This window comes from Fomitopsis serialis, assembly GCF_022376445.1.
Source record: "Fomitopsis serialis strain Sig1Antser10 chromosome Unknown B0H18scaffold_194, whole genome shotgun sequence".
NCBI lineage: Eukaryota > Fungi > Basidiomycota > Agaricomycetes > Polyporales > Fomitopsidaceae > Fomitopsis > Fomitopsis serialis.
Genome location: NW_025955154.1, coordinates 1 through 14245, shown reverse-complemented (window position 1 = coordinate 14245; position 14245 = coordinate 1). Strand labels below are relative to the sequence as shown.

The following is a 14245-nucleotide window of genomic DNA, read 5'->3' as shown; positions in this document are numbered from 1 at the left end:
AATTCTTTCGCCGCTCTGCTGGCGTGGACGATCCCCACGGCGGCGAACCAGCTCCTCGTTATGGTCTGATGACTTAGGTGAGCACAGCTTTCTGTCCTGCGAGCTGTTGTATTCGACTAATAGACACATCCCGCAGACGACGCAAGAGGCGCGAGCGCGTCTGCTTTCGTGGACTTGATCAATGAGTTCTCGTGTGATCGCGATAGGCTTGTAGCCATGTGTACGCATAGATTGCGGTCGACGGCTGACATCGAGGCAGCTGGCTGTGAACCTGGACGATCGAAACTACATATGAGCATTCTCACGGAAGCTGCATGACGATCCACGATCGATTCTGCGAAGAATAGGATCGATGGATAATTACTACAGTACTCTCTCAGATTCCTCCGACACTCGAGATTGATTCGCTGGAGAGGCTGGCTTTGTGCGGATTGCCCTGGAACCAATGCCATGGATCAAGGCAGAACTCATGGCGGAGGCAGATGGCCGTCCTTGCAGCAGATAGCTTAGACCGTCGGAACGGGACCGTTGGAAGAATCGGGCAAGGTTTCATCGAAGAATGACTCCTACTGGCATCGTCTCACAAGGCCCGTTCACTCCGTGTGTACCGTAGTGTCGGATCTGGTAAGCCTTGTCCTTGCTCAATATATTTGTGACTTACTGATTGCTCTGCGTCTACAATCCAGTGATTGACGTGCGCTGACAGCTTATTTGACGCCATTACGTTCCATAAGGCGATGAAGATCGCTGGAATCTGACCTCGGGTTCATTCGTCTGCCTGCATACTTTGATCAACAGAATGACCTCGTATTCGCGGCCTGGCTCAGACCTGGCTGACTGATTATCCCGGCAGATACGGACGGAGCACTCACCTAGTGGTAAGTATTGTCCGTTATTTCCCTCAGGCTACATCAGTGCCGAGAACAACCCATGCGTTCACGTATAAAAGGGCTGTCTTGCTGGCCTCCGTTCGATGTCGACTCTAGCCGGTCGATCCAAGAGATATCCCTATGGTAGGTTCGAAGATGCTGTCCTCCTCTCTGGCGCTTGGCTTGCTGTTGCCCGCCCTTTCTTGGGGTACGCCCGTGCGGCGCAGTATGCAAACGCTAGAGTCGCGTTCGAATCCTCCTTCGGGATACACCCAGACAGGGCCCGCCGATCCCGATACCGTCCTCACCTTACGTCTCGCTCTCGTGCAGAGCGACTACGACGGGCTCATCGATGCATTGTACGACGTCAGCACTCCTTCGAGCGCGCACTATGGCGAGTATCTCAGCAAGGAAGAGGTATGTTCGATTTGATTCATGTTGTGTTCCTCCTATCCACGTATTCAGTGCTGCTTACCTTGTACGCTCCATAGGCATCGGCATATATGGCACCGACGAACAAGAGCACATCAGCCGTCAATGCGTGGTTGAACGAGAATGGCCTGCAAGCAACAGTCCTGTCTGCGGCTGGCGACTGGCTCTCAGTCCAGCTACCCGTCAGCACAGCCAATGATCTTCTTGAAGCGGACTTCTCCGTATTCACACATGCTGTGACCGGAAAGCAGGCCGTGAGGACGCTTACCTACTCTATCCCTACCGACCTTGCGGACCATCTTGCTTTGGTGCATCCTACCGTATCGTGCGTGCCTACCTTTCACACCACCTCATCAACAGATTAGGTGAATTGTGACTACTGCTAGGTTCCCGAACCCAAACGGCTATATGCCTATCACGAACTTCTCATCCTCGGGCCTCACGCCCGAGGCTGATACGGGCCCCTGCGATATCAACTCCATCACTCCCGCGTGTCTACAGTGGTTGTACGGCATTCCGACGACGCCTGCAACGAACAAAGAGAATCGCCTGGCTGTGACAGGCTATGTCGAAGAATGGCCATCAGTGGCGGATCTCTCGGTGCGCAGAGCTCATGTATACATTGAACACTAGTGTAGACCTGACTTCATCTGATAGGCGTTCTTGGCCGATTACCGTCCGGATATCGACTCTGCAACGTCTTGGACGCTCGTAACGCTTGATAACGGCTCCGACCCGCAGGGTCCTTATGATGCAGGCCTCGAAGCGGTAAGTGTACCTAACTGTCTAGTACCCCACAGGATTGACAAGGCTTATACTACGCAGAATCTCGACACACAATACACAATTGGTCTTGCAACAGACGTGCCTGTTACGTTCATTTCTGCCGGTGATAATTTCGACCCTACGGACAACGAATTCGCACAAACACTGCTCGACACCGCATTATACCTGTTGGCGCTACCATCACCTCCACAGGTGGTGACAACGAGCTATGGCGACGATGAAGAGCACATCTCACAGGCTCTTGCAGTGTGCGTATCAGCTTGCTGCAGGCCTGAAAGAGTTGTCTTTGACTCTTATGACTGAATGAAGTGCTCTGTGCGCCACCTATGCGGGGTTGAGCGCGCGTGGCGTCTCCGTAGTATTTGCTTCGGGTGACGGTGGAGTCTCTGGCCTGCATTTCCAGGAATGCACGACTTTCATCCCGACTTTCCCATCCGGATGCCCCTTGTAAGTTCTGTCTCTGAGTTGTTGCACTGCACTTGACTGACTACGAGCTTCATAGCCTTACTTCGGTTGGCGGAACGGTCAACATCCCGGAGGAGGCCGTTTACTTCTCGAGTGGAGGCTTCTCGACTTTCTTTGACCGGCCGTTTTACCAGGAAAGTGCGGTCGTAGAATATCTGTCCTTTGTCGGAGACACCAACGCAGGATTGTACAACCCGAGTGGGCGCGCATTCCCGGACGTGGCCGCTTACTCTGTTGCCTTTGACATCGTCATCGACGACTACGAGACCGGCGTCGACGGGACAAGTTGCTCAAGCCCGACTTTCGCGAGTATCATCTCCTTGCTGAACGATGAGCTGATCTCGGCGGGACGTCCTGTGCTTGGATTCTTGAACCCGTGGCTGTACTCGGCTGCGTGGGCGCTGAACGATATCACGGTTGGTGACAACTATGCCTGCTCAGACGGTACCACTGGTTTTAATGCTACAGCTGGATGGGATGCGGTATAGATATCTTTATAACTCTCTACATAATTTAAATTGACGAGTATGTTGCAGGTGACGGGGTTGGGTACGCCGAACTACGCGAAGCTGAAGGCGGCACTGGGCTTGTAGAGGTCTTCGGACTCTGCTGGTGGACTTGAACGTGTGTTAGGGATTGGATTCCGGTATGTGGTATTGATGCGTCATGGACAGTGCAATCGGTAGTGTCGAACTCTGCGGTATGTAGTAGAGCAGTTTTACGAATGGTACGCGTACGAACGGACTTGAAACCACGTGATCGCGTCAACTTCAGGGTAGCCACTTTCGCGGTCGTCACCATTTTGTCAATGTTGCGGCTTGTCCGAGTGCTCTTTCCCGTAAAAAGGAGAGTATCTCTTTTGGTCAGCTACGGAGACTATCTTTCCCGGCTCCTTCACTCCTCCAGCTTCATTGCAGAACCATTGCGGCACGCCGTGTTCCTCTCGCTTATCTCTGCCTCTTGGATAGTCTGTTCCCAAGGAGGCATTAATACCGGCCGCCGTGCTTCGCCATGGCATGGTACTTGGTGGTACCGTTTTGGTCTGCAGTATGGAACAGATAACCACATCGAACGGACAATGTCGCTATACAATGTATGCTGCTTATGTACCTGAAAGGCACTCAAGAACACACCAATCAACAACTGCTAATGTCGATGTCGGAGTATCGCTCTCTGTTGGCTTATGCCAGGAATAAACCAGCATGCGGTTCTTCGTGAGACGCATCTATCTTGTGAGTTGTGGTTGACAATAGGCTTGTACACGCGTCTCCTTGGCATATAAGTGTGCGACGATGACACCGAAACACCCCAAGGACTAGCAGCCATGCTCTCCTTCATTCTGGTGCACTCCCTGGTTATACTGACGGTGTTCGCGAGTCCACTCACGCGGAACCTTCAAGTCCATGAATCGCGTGCGTCCGCACCTGGAGGTTACACGCTCACAGGCCCAGCTCCGCCTGACACTATCCTGAGTCTTCGACTGGCTCTGGTCCAGAGCGATCCCGCAGGCTTGGTAGACGCGTTGTACGACGTCAGCACGCCAAACAGTACGAACTATGGAAATCATCTCAGCAAAGCAGCAGTAAGCACCAGTTGTGTCTCCATCGCAGACTGCATCTGGAATTTCTGACTTCGCTGGCAGGTAGAGGCGTTCGTTGCACCTACATCGGAGAGTATCTCGGCAGTGACCGCCTGGTTGAGCGACAATGGTGTTTCTAGCACAACATCTCCCTGCAGGCGACTGGCTCCTGATTCAGGTTCCCACTAGCAAAGCAAACGAGCTTTTGGACGCTCAGTACTCTGTCTTCACGCACACCACCACGCAGAAGCAGACCATCCGGACACTCTCCTACTCAATCCCACCGGATTTAGCGGGACACCTGGAGCTTGTTCATCCCACTATTTCGTAAGCACTCGATCGCGGGCACGTAATTTCGAGCTGATTATGCTTATTTTGTCGTGTACCCAGGTTCCCAGACCCATACAGCTCTCAGCCAGTAGTTGACTTCCCAAAGTGTCGAATTCGGGAGATGCTGCAGGTCCATGCGCGAACCTTTCCGCCATCACACCCACGTGCCTTCAATCCCTGTATAGCCTCCCGACTACTCCCGCTACGCACGGGTCTTCCCTTGCTGTCACAGGATATGTAGGGCAGTGGCCGCAGCGCACAGACTTGACGGTGAGCTCATGCTGTCGACCGTGATGCGTCCTACGCGCTGAACGTTCGAGAATTTAAGACATTCCTCGAAGAACTGCGCCCGGATATCTCGCCATCAACGACGTACAACATTGCTTATCTCGACGGGGGCATCGACCCGCAGAACGGAAGTGCGGGCATTGAGTCTGTATGTTCAGCTTCTAGGTCGGATGGCCATCTCAACGTGCTGATGCAGCGACTACTAGAACTTGGACATTCAGTACACTGTTGGGCTCGCCACAGATGTGCCCGTGACATTCATCTCCGTTGGTGGAGACTCGGCCGACACAGACTTCACAGACTCGCTCCTTGACACGGCACTCTACATGATTGGCTCGAGGCGCCGCCCCAGGTAATGACGACGAGCTATGGCGTCGACGAGTACCTCATTTCTGAGAAGCTAGCGTAGTACGTGCACAATTTGTCACAGTAAATTCTGGTGCTCTGCTTACGTCGAAAGCATGTCGCAGTAACCTCTGCGCTGCCTACGCGCAGCTCGGTGCCCGTGGCGTTTCGATCTTATTCGCTTCCGGAGATGGTGGTGTCTCTGGCGGTCACTACCCCGCCGACGGCTGTACCACGTTCATACCGACCTTCCCGTCGGGTGTCCATAGTACGCACCCCTGCTCCCTTCAGCCGCTTGCACAAATGGCTTGCTAATAGACGCTCCGCTTCCCTCGCAGCGTCACATCCGTCGGGGCACTATCAATATCCCCCAGACGGCAGTCAACTTCTCCGGCGGTGGTTTCTCCAACTATTGGGCACGGCCCTCCTTCCAGTCCCTCGCCGTCCAGGTATCTCGCCTCGCTCGGTCCACAGATGCTGGGCTATACAACGCCTCTGGACGGGGCATCCCAGACGTCGCCGCGTATGCCGTGGATTTCGCCATTGTCGTGGACGGCGCTGTCTTACCGGTCAGCGGGACGAGCTGCGCGAGCCCGACGTTCGCGAGTGTGGTCGCGCTCGTGAACGACGCGCTGCTGTCTGCGGGACGCCCGGTGCTGGGGTGGCTGAACCCGTGGCTGTATGCGGAGGGCTGGGAGGGCCTGACGGATATCACGACCGGAAACAACTATGCGTGCTCGAACTTCACTACTGGGTTTGAGGCGGGAGTGGGCTGGGACCCGGTAGGTCATCGTGTACCGCCTGCGACCCGATGCTGAACTGCTTGTAGGTAACGGGACTGGGCACACCAGACTATGCCCGACTGACGACAGTCCTCGGGTTGTGAGGTGGTGGGGCACCTGTACTTGGATTATATGCAACGGGTGCTTCGTCTCCCAGGATATATTCGAGCCGTGACTGCTTTGTTACAAGGGCACAGGAATATGTTGGGTGAGCTGTAAGTACTGCCAAAGTCCGAGTCGGTGAAGCGCACGCAGCTAGCGCGCGCCCAGCGCACGTGTGAACTGGGGCTACCTTATCAGTTCCCGAAAGCGCTCTTACCAGTGCACAGTCGAAGGACACTGCGAGGATCCTAGACATGTCTGCAGAGAGTATACCAGCTGACTATGACCCAACTTTCTACGAGAAACTCTACTACCTTCATCCGGAGGAGCTCGCGTTCTTCCAGACGCAGACTGGCATCAAGGATGAGGAAGAACTGAAGCGCCATATCATGAGCGTCCAGGCGGAGGCTCTGAAGGTGAGTGCTGCATCAGCTGTTTGTTGAGGTGCATCTGATCGGTCTTGCTTCCGTAGGTTACCCCATACCCCTGCATCAGAGCTTTTGCCTTCACGAAGTGCGTCTCCGTGATGCTTTATGTCCATTGCTCACCGACGCGGATCTTTCAAGGCTCGGCGCCAGCCGTCTTCCCGCGTACGACCAGGTTGTCAAACTTGGGAAGGAGCGCAAGGGCGCCATCTTGCTTGACATAGGATGCTGCCGTACGTACATGTGTCAGGCATGTGTGCATGCGAGCTCGTTGAATATCTGCCCTCTCAGTCGGAGTCGACGTTCGGAAGGCAGTGGCGGACGGTTTTCCCGCTGAGAACGCCATTGCGTCAGACCTGCATCCAGGTAAGCCCGAGAATGATACCAAGCAAATGGAAGGCTGACCGCAATAGCAGAATATTGGGACCTCGGCCACAAGCTGTTCAGGACTACGGCGAAGGAATTCCCAGCCCACTTCTTGGGAGGCGACGTCTTCGACTCGGCTTTCTTCGAGGGAAGCCCGATCCTAGACACCCCACCGACCACACCCCCGCCTGCCACGCTCGCCGCCCTGAAGACACTCAGCCCGTTGAACGGGCACGTCTCCGCGATCCACGCGTCTTCGTTCTTCCACCTCTTCAGTGAGGATGAGCAGCTCGAGCTCGCACGCAAGCTCGCCGGGCTGCTCTCGCCCGTACCCGGGTCCATGATCGTGGGCGTGCACATCGGCCAGCCGGAGAAGGGCCCGTGGCTGGAACGGCGCACGTTGCGGTCGGGGACGCAGATGTTCTGCCACTCGCCGGAGAGCTGGGAGGAGCTGTGGGACGGGGAGGTGTTCGAGAAGGGAAAGGTGAGGGTGGAGGTAGTCCTGCGGGCGGCGAAGGATATGGTTCAGATGGACGTCTCGAAATCATGGGTCGAGGCGGCCCAGCGCGCGGAGCTGCCGGGAACTGTCAACTACCAGATGCTGGTGTGGTCTGTTACGAGGTTGTGAGTGACCTCAGGGATGAGGTCCGTGCGTCGCGTACGTGGATCTTCGGGGTTACTTGCCCTGCATTTGGATTATCTGTACAACCACAGCTGGTGCGATGTATTTTTTGCTTGCCGTCGATATCCCAGTATTCATTTTCTTTCAATGACATATACAGAATGCCGAAGATTCATGTTAAGACTTTTCGTTAGCATTTGGCTCGGATTGCTATCTACCCACTGCAGAGGCTCGAACGTCAGTGAGAGTGTGCCTAACTCCGCATGCCCTCCAGCCGCAAAGCATGTTCGACACGGTGTAGGCAGGATCCGACCCGGAACGCCTTGCCTGGGCTGGGACTCCGACGAGTCGAGAAGGCTCTCCGAGCGGACTGCACACAGGCTGCCCATGCCACGGTGGCGTGATGTGCGGAAGACTGGGTTCCGCTGGAACTGACCTCGATCGCGCGCCGATCGTCCGTTCCATCTGCCGCCCGACGCCTCCTCGCCACGAATCCGCACTGAGCACTGCCAGCAGCCAGTGCTGAGTACATTCTGGATTGGTTAATACCCTGAACTACTTCTCCCAACGCACCGCAGCATCTACAGCGCTCAACGAACGGAGGATGGGCCAGCAAGCCACAACTCTCCGTCGAAACACGTCGTTCCGAGCCGACGGAGAGCGGGCACCGAGACCTCCGTAGATTGCAGTGGTCCCCGACCTTTCTGTTCCGGGCCTCGCTCTCCGTCATAAACCTCAATGACTCGCGAGGCTGCGCGGAATCCCTCCAGACATGTCTCCGGCGGCACAACTGGTGTCCCGCTACAGCACGGCGGCCTGCCGTCGCACCGAGCCTGCTCATCTTTGCAGGACCAGGTCCGTCCGCGGAACGTTATGGCGACACCCTTCGGTCGCCTACCTGTGTGTTCTTGAGGATCACCCTGCGGGAGCAGCTCTTGCAATATGTCTCACACTGCGATGAGCTCAAACGGCTTTCTGGACGACCATGCCACGATCAACTCCGTCCAGCTCGAACAACTCAACTCTGCCAAGACTCTGCCCGAAGAGAGGGCCGACGCTGAGGCAGACATCTTACAACCACTCGACAACATACCCGACGGCGGATCGCGCGCATGGTGTGCTACTATTGGCGGGTGCGTATTAGCTTGTACTCCAAAATCCACCTCGCTCATGAACGCAAGTAGGGCGCTGGTATCCTTCTGCACGTTCGGCTATGCGAGTTCATTTGGTGTCTACCAAGACTACTACGTGCTCGCAGGCACCTCGACGTCGTCCAACATCAGCTGGATAGGCTCCTTGCAGCTGTTCCTCATCTTCTTCGTGGGTTTCCCCGCTGGTCGACTCTTCGACGCGGGCTACTTCCACTCCGAGGTCCTCCTCGGGAGCATTCTATACCTCTTCTGGTGCGTACCTCCATATATGCGGATCGAACACACTGCGAACACCGCGCCTCCAGTCTCTTCATGCTCTCCTTAGCCGACCCGACAAAATACTACCAAATCCTCCTCGCCCAAGGTATCGGCATGGGTATCGGCGGCGGGTTCATGCTCGTCCCCGCGCTCTCGCTCCAAGGGCACTACTGGAAGAAGCGACGGAGCATGGCGCTCGGCCTCGTCGTCACCGGCTCAGGTTGCGGCGGCATCATCTACCCGATCATGCTGAACCGCCTGATCAGCGGGAACAGCGCGATAGGATTCGCGTGGGGCGTGCGCGCGTCGGGGTTCTTGACGCTTGGGTTGCTGGTAATCGCGCAGCTCTTGATGCGGGCGAGGGTGCCCGGAGCGAAGGAGCGGGGAGAGCAGCCGAAGCCGAACGTTTGGGGCGCGTTGAGGGACCCGTCGTTCGTGTTCACAGTGTTTGGGTAAGCGGCTACGTACACGTGAAGTAAGGTGACAATACTGACGAGTCCGTAGAGTGTTCCTAGTGTACTGGGGACTCTTCATGCCTTGTGAGTGTCAGCACGAGCCTGCCCCAAATAGTCATTCACCAACGGACCTCGACAGATTTCTACCTCCAACTCTGGCTCAACCTACACGGGCTCTCAAGCACCCTCGCATTCTACACGGTACGCCCCCTCCCGCGTCCGCCGACGCCCCGACCTGACCTGTGCCCAGATCGCCATCCTGAACGCAGCCTCCGTCCCGGGGCGGGTCATCCCGAATACGCTGGCCGACTACTTCGGGGCCCTGAACGTTGTGATCCCCGTCTCCTTCATCATGGGCGCGCTCGTGTTCGTCATGTTCGGCGTGACGAACACCGCCGCGGTCGTCGTCTTCTCCATCTTGTACGGGTTCTTCTCGGGTGCATGTGAGCAGTCCTCTGACCGTGTCCGTCCGTCGCTCTCGCTGACTCGGATCCTGTGTAGATATCGCGCTCGTGCCGAGTGTGTTCGCGGTGCTGGCGAGTAAACCTGAAGAGCTTGGGCACGTTATCCTCTTCTATGTCTCCCTACCACCACGCTCACGGTTCTACCCTACAGGATCCGAATGGGCCTCGGATACTGCATCGTCTCGTTCGCCATGCTGACCGGGACGCCCATCGACGGAGCGCTCCTCGGGCAAGGCTCCGTGCTGCAGTGGCCCAAGCCCATTGTATTCAGCGCGGTAAGTTCCGCGTTAGACCGCAGGGTGAGCGCTGGCTGATTATGCGTCGGTCAATGCAGGTCGTGATGGTGGCCGGCGCTGGGTTCACGTGTATAGGGAGACATTTCCTCGTAAGGGTGAAGGGCTCGCAGTGGACGTAGACGGGCGGAGGCGAGATAGCGTGGCAATACGGACAGCACTGATACATCGTAGACGTCTAGATCACCACTATTACAGCTTGTCGTCTTGTACTATACCAATAAGTCATAATTTTACTTGTACATATATCAAAGCATGTCGAGGTGCACCTGGCAGATGCTTAGTGCCCGTTCTGGCATGAGCGTTATCCTGTGTACGAGTCGAGTACTACGCGCGCATGCTTGCTCCGGTCTCTCTGTGCCAGCCAATTGAGTGTTGATTCAACGAAACAGAGGTACGCACTGGAGGTGACCGGTGACAGCTACAGGCTGTAGTATAGCCTAAGATTCGCGAGATTACCATGAACTGGACGTTTCACGTGACGGCGTCGCGATTGGTACGGTGTCGGCGGTGGTGTGAGGCTGACGCGGGACGTTGGTCGCGGTCAGAATCGTGAGCCAGCCACGTCCGCCGGGCTGACACCGTATCCAGAGTATATAAGGACCTCTGAGGCAGAGCGGATCGTCAACTCACCTTTCCTTCTCACCTCCATCTTCTCCGCCTTCGACGGCCTCCTCCCGGGACTCGTGCACGGGCTATTCACGGTGAACATTGTTCTGTCTCCTTGCCTCATACTCACCATGTAAGTATCCTACAGCCCATGGCCAAGACGAAGGTGAGTGGGTTCCGTTTCGGCGGCTTGGTCTGTGGTTCGTAGTTCGTGATTCGTGATTCGTGATTCGGCTCCCCTCTTGTACCATCCACCCATCGCGCCTGTCATACCCCTCCTACCTGTCCATTTAACTCTCGCTCATGTAGTGTTCGTGGGTTCGTTGCGGCAGCGCCGAAAGGCTGCTGTCCGCTTGCCCCCGCGTGCGGAGCATATGCCGCGGGTGGCCTACTGGCGGCAGCACCGAGAGGAGCTGTCCGTCCGCCCCCGTGCCGAAAGGCTGCGGGTGGCTTCGCCCTCGTGCTGCGAGTGGCTATATGGGTTCGTGGTTTGCGTTTCGGGTCACCGTCTCCTGCATGTATCTCCTCATCGCGCATGTGTCGACCCTCCTGCCTGTCCATCCACCTCCGCGCCTGTCCTCGTAGGTAGAAAACCTGTGATGCCTGTGCAGTCTGTACCATCAGCGGGTCGAACACGTTCCAGTTGGCGCGTGTGAGCCGTTGGTGGTACAGGTTGTGAATGGTATTGTGAGCATGTATGCACTGTGACGTATGAATACTCAAGTACTCAGGTTTAGGAAGTCCGTTCAAGGACGAGGCGACTTCGTCGCCTGTTGCGAATACCTACTTTCAACGCGCTAGTACTGCGCAGCAACCGACAGCCCCCATTACAAGGACCATCTCAGTGCGTTACACAGACGTAGTGCTGAAGTGAGACGATATGTGGCCGTTGGTAGCGGTTCCTGCGTGTTAGAACTTCTCAGTGAAGGCATTTGATATTTAAATAAATTGTACAACACCTGAAAGAACGATGCAAGGCCCGCACCTCCTTCTGGCATACCGATATGTGTGAAGCGAAGGTTTGACAGAAGGCCTAGAGATTTTCTTTAGGGTCGTTTTAAGTACTGCCAACAGTGAGCCCATAGAAGACCGTCCTCCCCTCCGTCAAAGAGGTCTTCTTTATGGTCTGCCTGGGGGAAACTAACAGTGAGCAGAGCGGAGTAAGGATCAGGGACGTATGGGTGGTGGCAGCAGGCCGGTCTGTTCACCGAAGGCTTCGAGTAGTGCAAGCGCCGAAGACCGAAGCGACTTGCATCTCACCGTCACCGACTGACTATTCGTTGGATATCTCTTATAATCCGCAGTCGATGTGCAATGCCAGGCCGCGACGTGCACGATGCGACATAGCCCTCTCCTCAGCTCGGACGATTTGCGGCACCGGCACTCGTTTAGCCTTGAAGAACTCTTGAAGAACTCTCAGCTTAATTTTTCCCCAATGCAACGACCTCGACGCCGCTTGTCGGACTCGCAGTGCTGATCCTTGGCTACCGCAGCGAGCACCGAATTGCCAGTAACAAAATTTGATGCAATGTATTCAGTCTCGCTCAGCATCTAGGTCGGCCCGTCCTTACTGTCCATGACGAGATGCCGGCTGAATATCGGCCTTTCAAGTCGGTGTGCGTCCATTGTACCACTTGACCAGCCTGATCGTGTCCAGGTTATACGAAGTCAAGGAAAGGTCGCGTCTTTACGGTATGCTGTCGCATACTGGACGACTACAGTCCCGAATCGCGACAGTGTGGGCGGATGTAGCTCTGGAGTCGCATCCTGTATGTTCGTGCGTGTGGTCTCATGATTGCACTAATAAGACATCTGACTCGCTATTCTAGGGCACGACGTTTACACCGCATGCCGCCGGTCCGCTAGGACATCCAGGACGTTATCTACGCGTGTGCGACGGCGCGTCGCGTCGCGCCTGGACAGTGCACACAACCTGTCAGGGAGCACTATGACACGTCTGACATCGCTACTTCTGAGTGCGTTGGCCTGCTTACTACCTGTGCATGTCAAGGCCTGGAATTCAACCTACTACAATCCCGTCATTCCTGGCTTCCACCCTGATCCCAGTTGCATATTTGTTCCTGAGGAGGACAACACGTTCTTCTGCGCGTCGAGCAGCTTCAATGCGTTTCCCGGTATCCCAATACATGCCAGCAAAGACTTGATCAACTGGCGGCTCGTCAGCAATGCTCTCAACCGTCCCGAGCAGTTGCCAACCCTTGCCATTACGAACAAGTCCACCAGCGGGATATGGGGTTCCACGGTCCGCTACCGCGAAGGCACGTTCTATGTTCTCACGACGCTCGTCTTTGACGATCAGCCTGAAACGAACTCCTCGCGCTGGGACAACATGTTCTTCACCTCCAGGAATCCGTATTCATTCGCGTCCTGGTCGCAGCCCGTGCACTTCAACTTCACTGGATACGACACCTCGCCGTTCTGGGACTCTGACGGCACCGTCCACGTCACGGGTTCGCACCCCTGGGAAGTTACTCCCGGAATCACGCAGACGACACTCGACCTCGCCACGGGCGAGGTCGGCGCAAGCTACCAGTACATCTGGAACGGCACAGGCGGTGAGGCGCCCGAGGGCCCGCACATCTACTGGCGCGACGGGTACTACTACCTGATGATCGCGGAGGGCGGGACGGGCCTGAACCACATGGAGACGATCGCGCGGGCGCGCGAGGTGGGCGGGTTATACGAGTCCAACCCGGCGAACCCGATCCTGACAAACGCCAACACGAGCGAGTACTTCCAGACGGTCGGCCACGCAGACTTGTTCCAGGACGCGGAGGGGAACTGGTGGGGCGTCGCGCTGTCTACACGATCTGGGCCCGACTACACCGTATTTCCGATGGGACGCGAGACGGTGCTGTACCCGGTTACGTGGGAGGAGGGCGAGTGGCCTGTGCTGCAGCCTGTGCAGGGAGAGATGAGCGGTTGGCATCTACCGAAGACGAACTTCGACGTGCCTGGAGAAGGGTGTGTCGCTTCATGAAGGCATCCGACTACTATGGCTGACGCAGCCTAGACCGTTCGCTGACTCACCAGACTATCTCACCTTCTCGCCTGGATCCCTTTTGCCCATCCATCTTGTGCACTGGCGGCTGCCCATCGATACTTCGTACACCATCTCACCACCCGGTCATCCCAATACACTCCGCCTTCTGCCCTCGAAGCTTAACCTGACTGCTTATGATGGAAATTACGCTGGCCCGAGGGTCAAACCCTACTCGCTCGAAGACAGATGGACACGCTGTTCGCGTACAGCGTCAACATGGACTTCGCACCATCCCTTGAGGAAGAGGAAGCTGGTGTGACGGTCTTCCTGACACAGGTGTGTAGATGCCCATCTATCAAGAACCTGTACATTGATCTCCCTGAGTCACGTAGAATCACCATATCGATCTTGGCATAGTGCTCCTGCCTTACACAAACACAAGTACGAACATAACAGCGCTCACCCCATGCTTCCGGTTCCGCTCCTTGTCCTATATCGGTGTACCGCCTACCACGGTGACTCCCGTACCCAGTGCATGGCTCGGCCGAACGCTGCATTGGGAGATCAAGGCATCCAACCTTACGCACTACAGCTTCGCAGCGGGTCCTGCGGATGCCCGC

General features: G+C 56.1%; 5 protein-coding genes across 5 annotated transcripts; all 5 read left to right on the top strand.

The window, feature by feature from the left end:
- Window positions 1-961: 961 nt before the first annotated feature.
- B0H18DRAFT_1049325 (family S53 protease) lies at window positions 962-3515 on the top strand. The gene is made up of 9 exons (XM_048030898.1): window positions 962-1286; window positions 1361-1626; window positions 1688-1901; window positions 1959-2069; window positions 2127-2335; window positions 2397-2534; window positions 2590-3034; window positions 3089-3290; window positions 3441-3515. Exons 1-8 carry the CDS (start codon window positions 1011-1013, stop codon window positions 3143-3145), a joined length of 1716 nt encoding a protein of 571 aa, XP_047885925.1. The 5' UTR covers window positions 962-1010; the 3' UTR covers window positions 3146-3290; window positions 3441-3515.
- Window positions 3516-3876: 361 nt separating this feature from the next.
- On the top strand, window positions 3877-5980 carry B0H18DRAFT_1126354 (subtilisin-like protein; the record flags this gene model as incomplete). The annotated part of the gene is made up of 11 exons (XM_048035149.1): window positions 3877-4134; window positions 4195-4225; window positions 4290-4458; window positions 4522-4640; window positions 4703-4731; window positions 4790-4897; window positions 4956-5015; window positions 5090-5157; window positions 5220-5362; window positions 5413-5876; window positions 5924-5980. The coding sequence occupies 11 exons, from the start codon at window positions 3877-3879 to the stop codon at window positions 5978-5980; spliced, it is 1506 nt and encodes a 501-aa protein (XP_047885924.1).
- Window positions 5981-6067: 87 nt separating this feature from the next.
- On the top strand, window positions 6068-7501 carry B0H18DRAFT_177686 (uncharacterized protein). Its single transcript, XM_048036988.1, has 5 exons — window positions 6068-6394; window positions 6451-6491; window positions 6545-6636; window positions 6695-6769; window positions 6820-7501. Exons 1-5 carry the CDS (start codon window positions 6233-6235, stop codon window positions 7395-7397), a joined length of 948 nt encoding a protein of 315 aa, XP_047885923.1. The 5' UTR covers window positions 6068-6232; the 3' UTR covers window positions 7398-7501.
- Window positions 7502-7865: 364 nt separating this feature from the next.
- B0H18DRAFT_177699 (major facilitator superfamily domain-containing protein) lies at window positions 7866-10301 on the top strand. The gene is made up of 9 exons (XM_048036989.1): window positions 7866-8524; window positions 8576-8794; window positions 8848-9252; window positions 9305-9339; window positions 9395-9456; window positions 9506-9698; window positions 9757-9814; window positions 9871-9994; window positions 10054-10301. Exons 1-9 carry the CDS (start codon window positions 8334-8336, stop codon window positions 10132-10134), a joined length of 1368 nt encoding a protein of 455 aa, XP_047885922.1. The 5' UTR covers window positions 7866-8333; the 3' UTR covers window positions 10135-10301.
- Window positions 10302-12402: 2101 nt separating this feature from the next.
- B0H18DRAFT_177754 (glycosyl hydrolase) lies at window positions 12403-13747 on the top strand. The gene has a single exon (XM_048036990.1). The coding sequence runs from the start codon at window positions 12570-12572 to the stop codon at window positions 13620-13622; it is 1053 nt and encodes a 350-aa protein (XP_047885921.1). The 5' UTR covers window positions 12403-12569; the 3' UTR covers window positions 13623-13747.
- The last annotated feature ends 498 nt before the right edge of the window (window positions 13748-14245 follow it).

What these genes read in the sequence shown, in the direction of transcription:
- B0H18DRAFT_1049325 (XM_048030898.1), top strand. Translation starts at nt 1,011, where the DNA reads ATGGTAGGTTCGAAGATGCTGTCCTCCTCTCTGGCGCTTGGCTTGCTG. An exon ending in CATCAGTGGCGGATCTCTCG is followed by an intron (nt 1,902 to 1,958) that starts GTGCGCAGAGCT and finishes TTCATCTGATAG; the next exon opens with GCGTTCTTGGCCGATTACCG. An exon ending in CTACAGCTGGATGGGATGCG is followed by an intron (nt 3,035 to 3,088) that starts GTATAGATATCT and finishes AGTATGTTGCAG; the next exon opens with GTGACGGGGTTGGGTACGCC.
- B0H18DRAFT_177686 (XM_048036988.1), top strand. Translation starts at nt 6,233, where the DNA reads ATGTCTGCAGAGAGTATACCAGCTGACTATGACCCAACTTTCTACGAG. An exon ending in TCCAGGCGGAGGCTCTGAAG is followed by an intron (nt 6,395 to 6,450) that starts GTGAGTGCTGCA and finishes TTGCTTCCGTAG; the next exon opens with GTTACCCCATACCCCTGCAT. An exon ending in AGAGCTTTTGCCTTCACGAA is followed by an intron (nt 6,492 to 6,544) that starts GTGCGTCTCCGT and finishes GGATCTTTCAAG; the next exon opens with GCTCGGCGCCAGCCGTCTTC.
- B0H18DRAFT_177699 (XM_048036989.1), top strand. Translation starts at nt 8,334, where the DNA reads ATGTCTCACACTGCGATGAGCTCAAACGGCTTTCTGGACGACCATGCC. An exon ending in TTCGTGTTCACAGTGTTTGG is followed by an intron (nt 9,253 to 9,304) that starts GTAAGCGGCTAC and finishes ACGAGTCCGTAG; the next exon opens with AGTGTTCCTAGTGTACTGGG. An exon ending in AGTAAACCTGAAGAGCTTGG is followed by an intron (nt 9,815 to 9,870) that starts GCACGTTATCCT and finishes TCTACCCTACAG; the next exon opens with GATCCGAATGGGCCTCGGAT.
- B0H18DRAFT_177754 (XM_048036990.1), top strand. Translation starts at nt 12,570, where the DNA reads ATGACACGTCTGACATCGCTACTTCTGAGTGCGTTGGCCTGCTTACTA.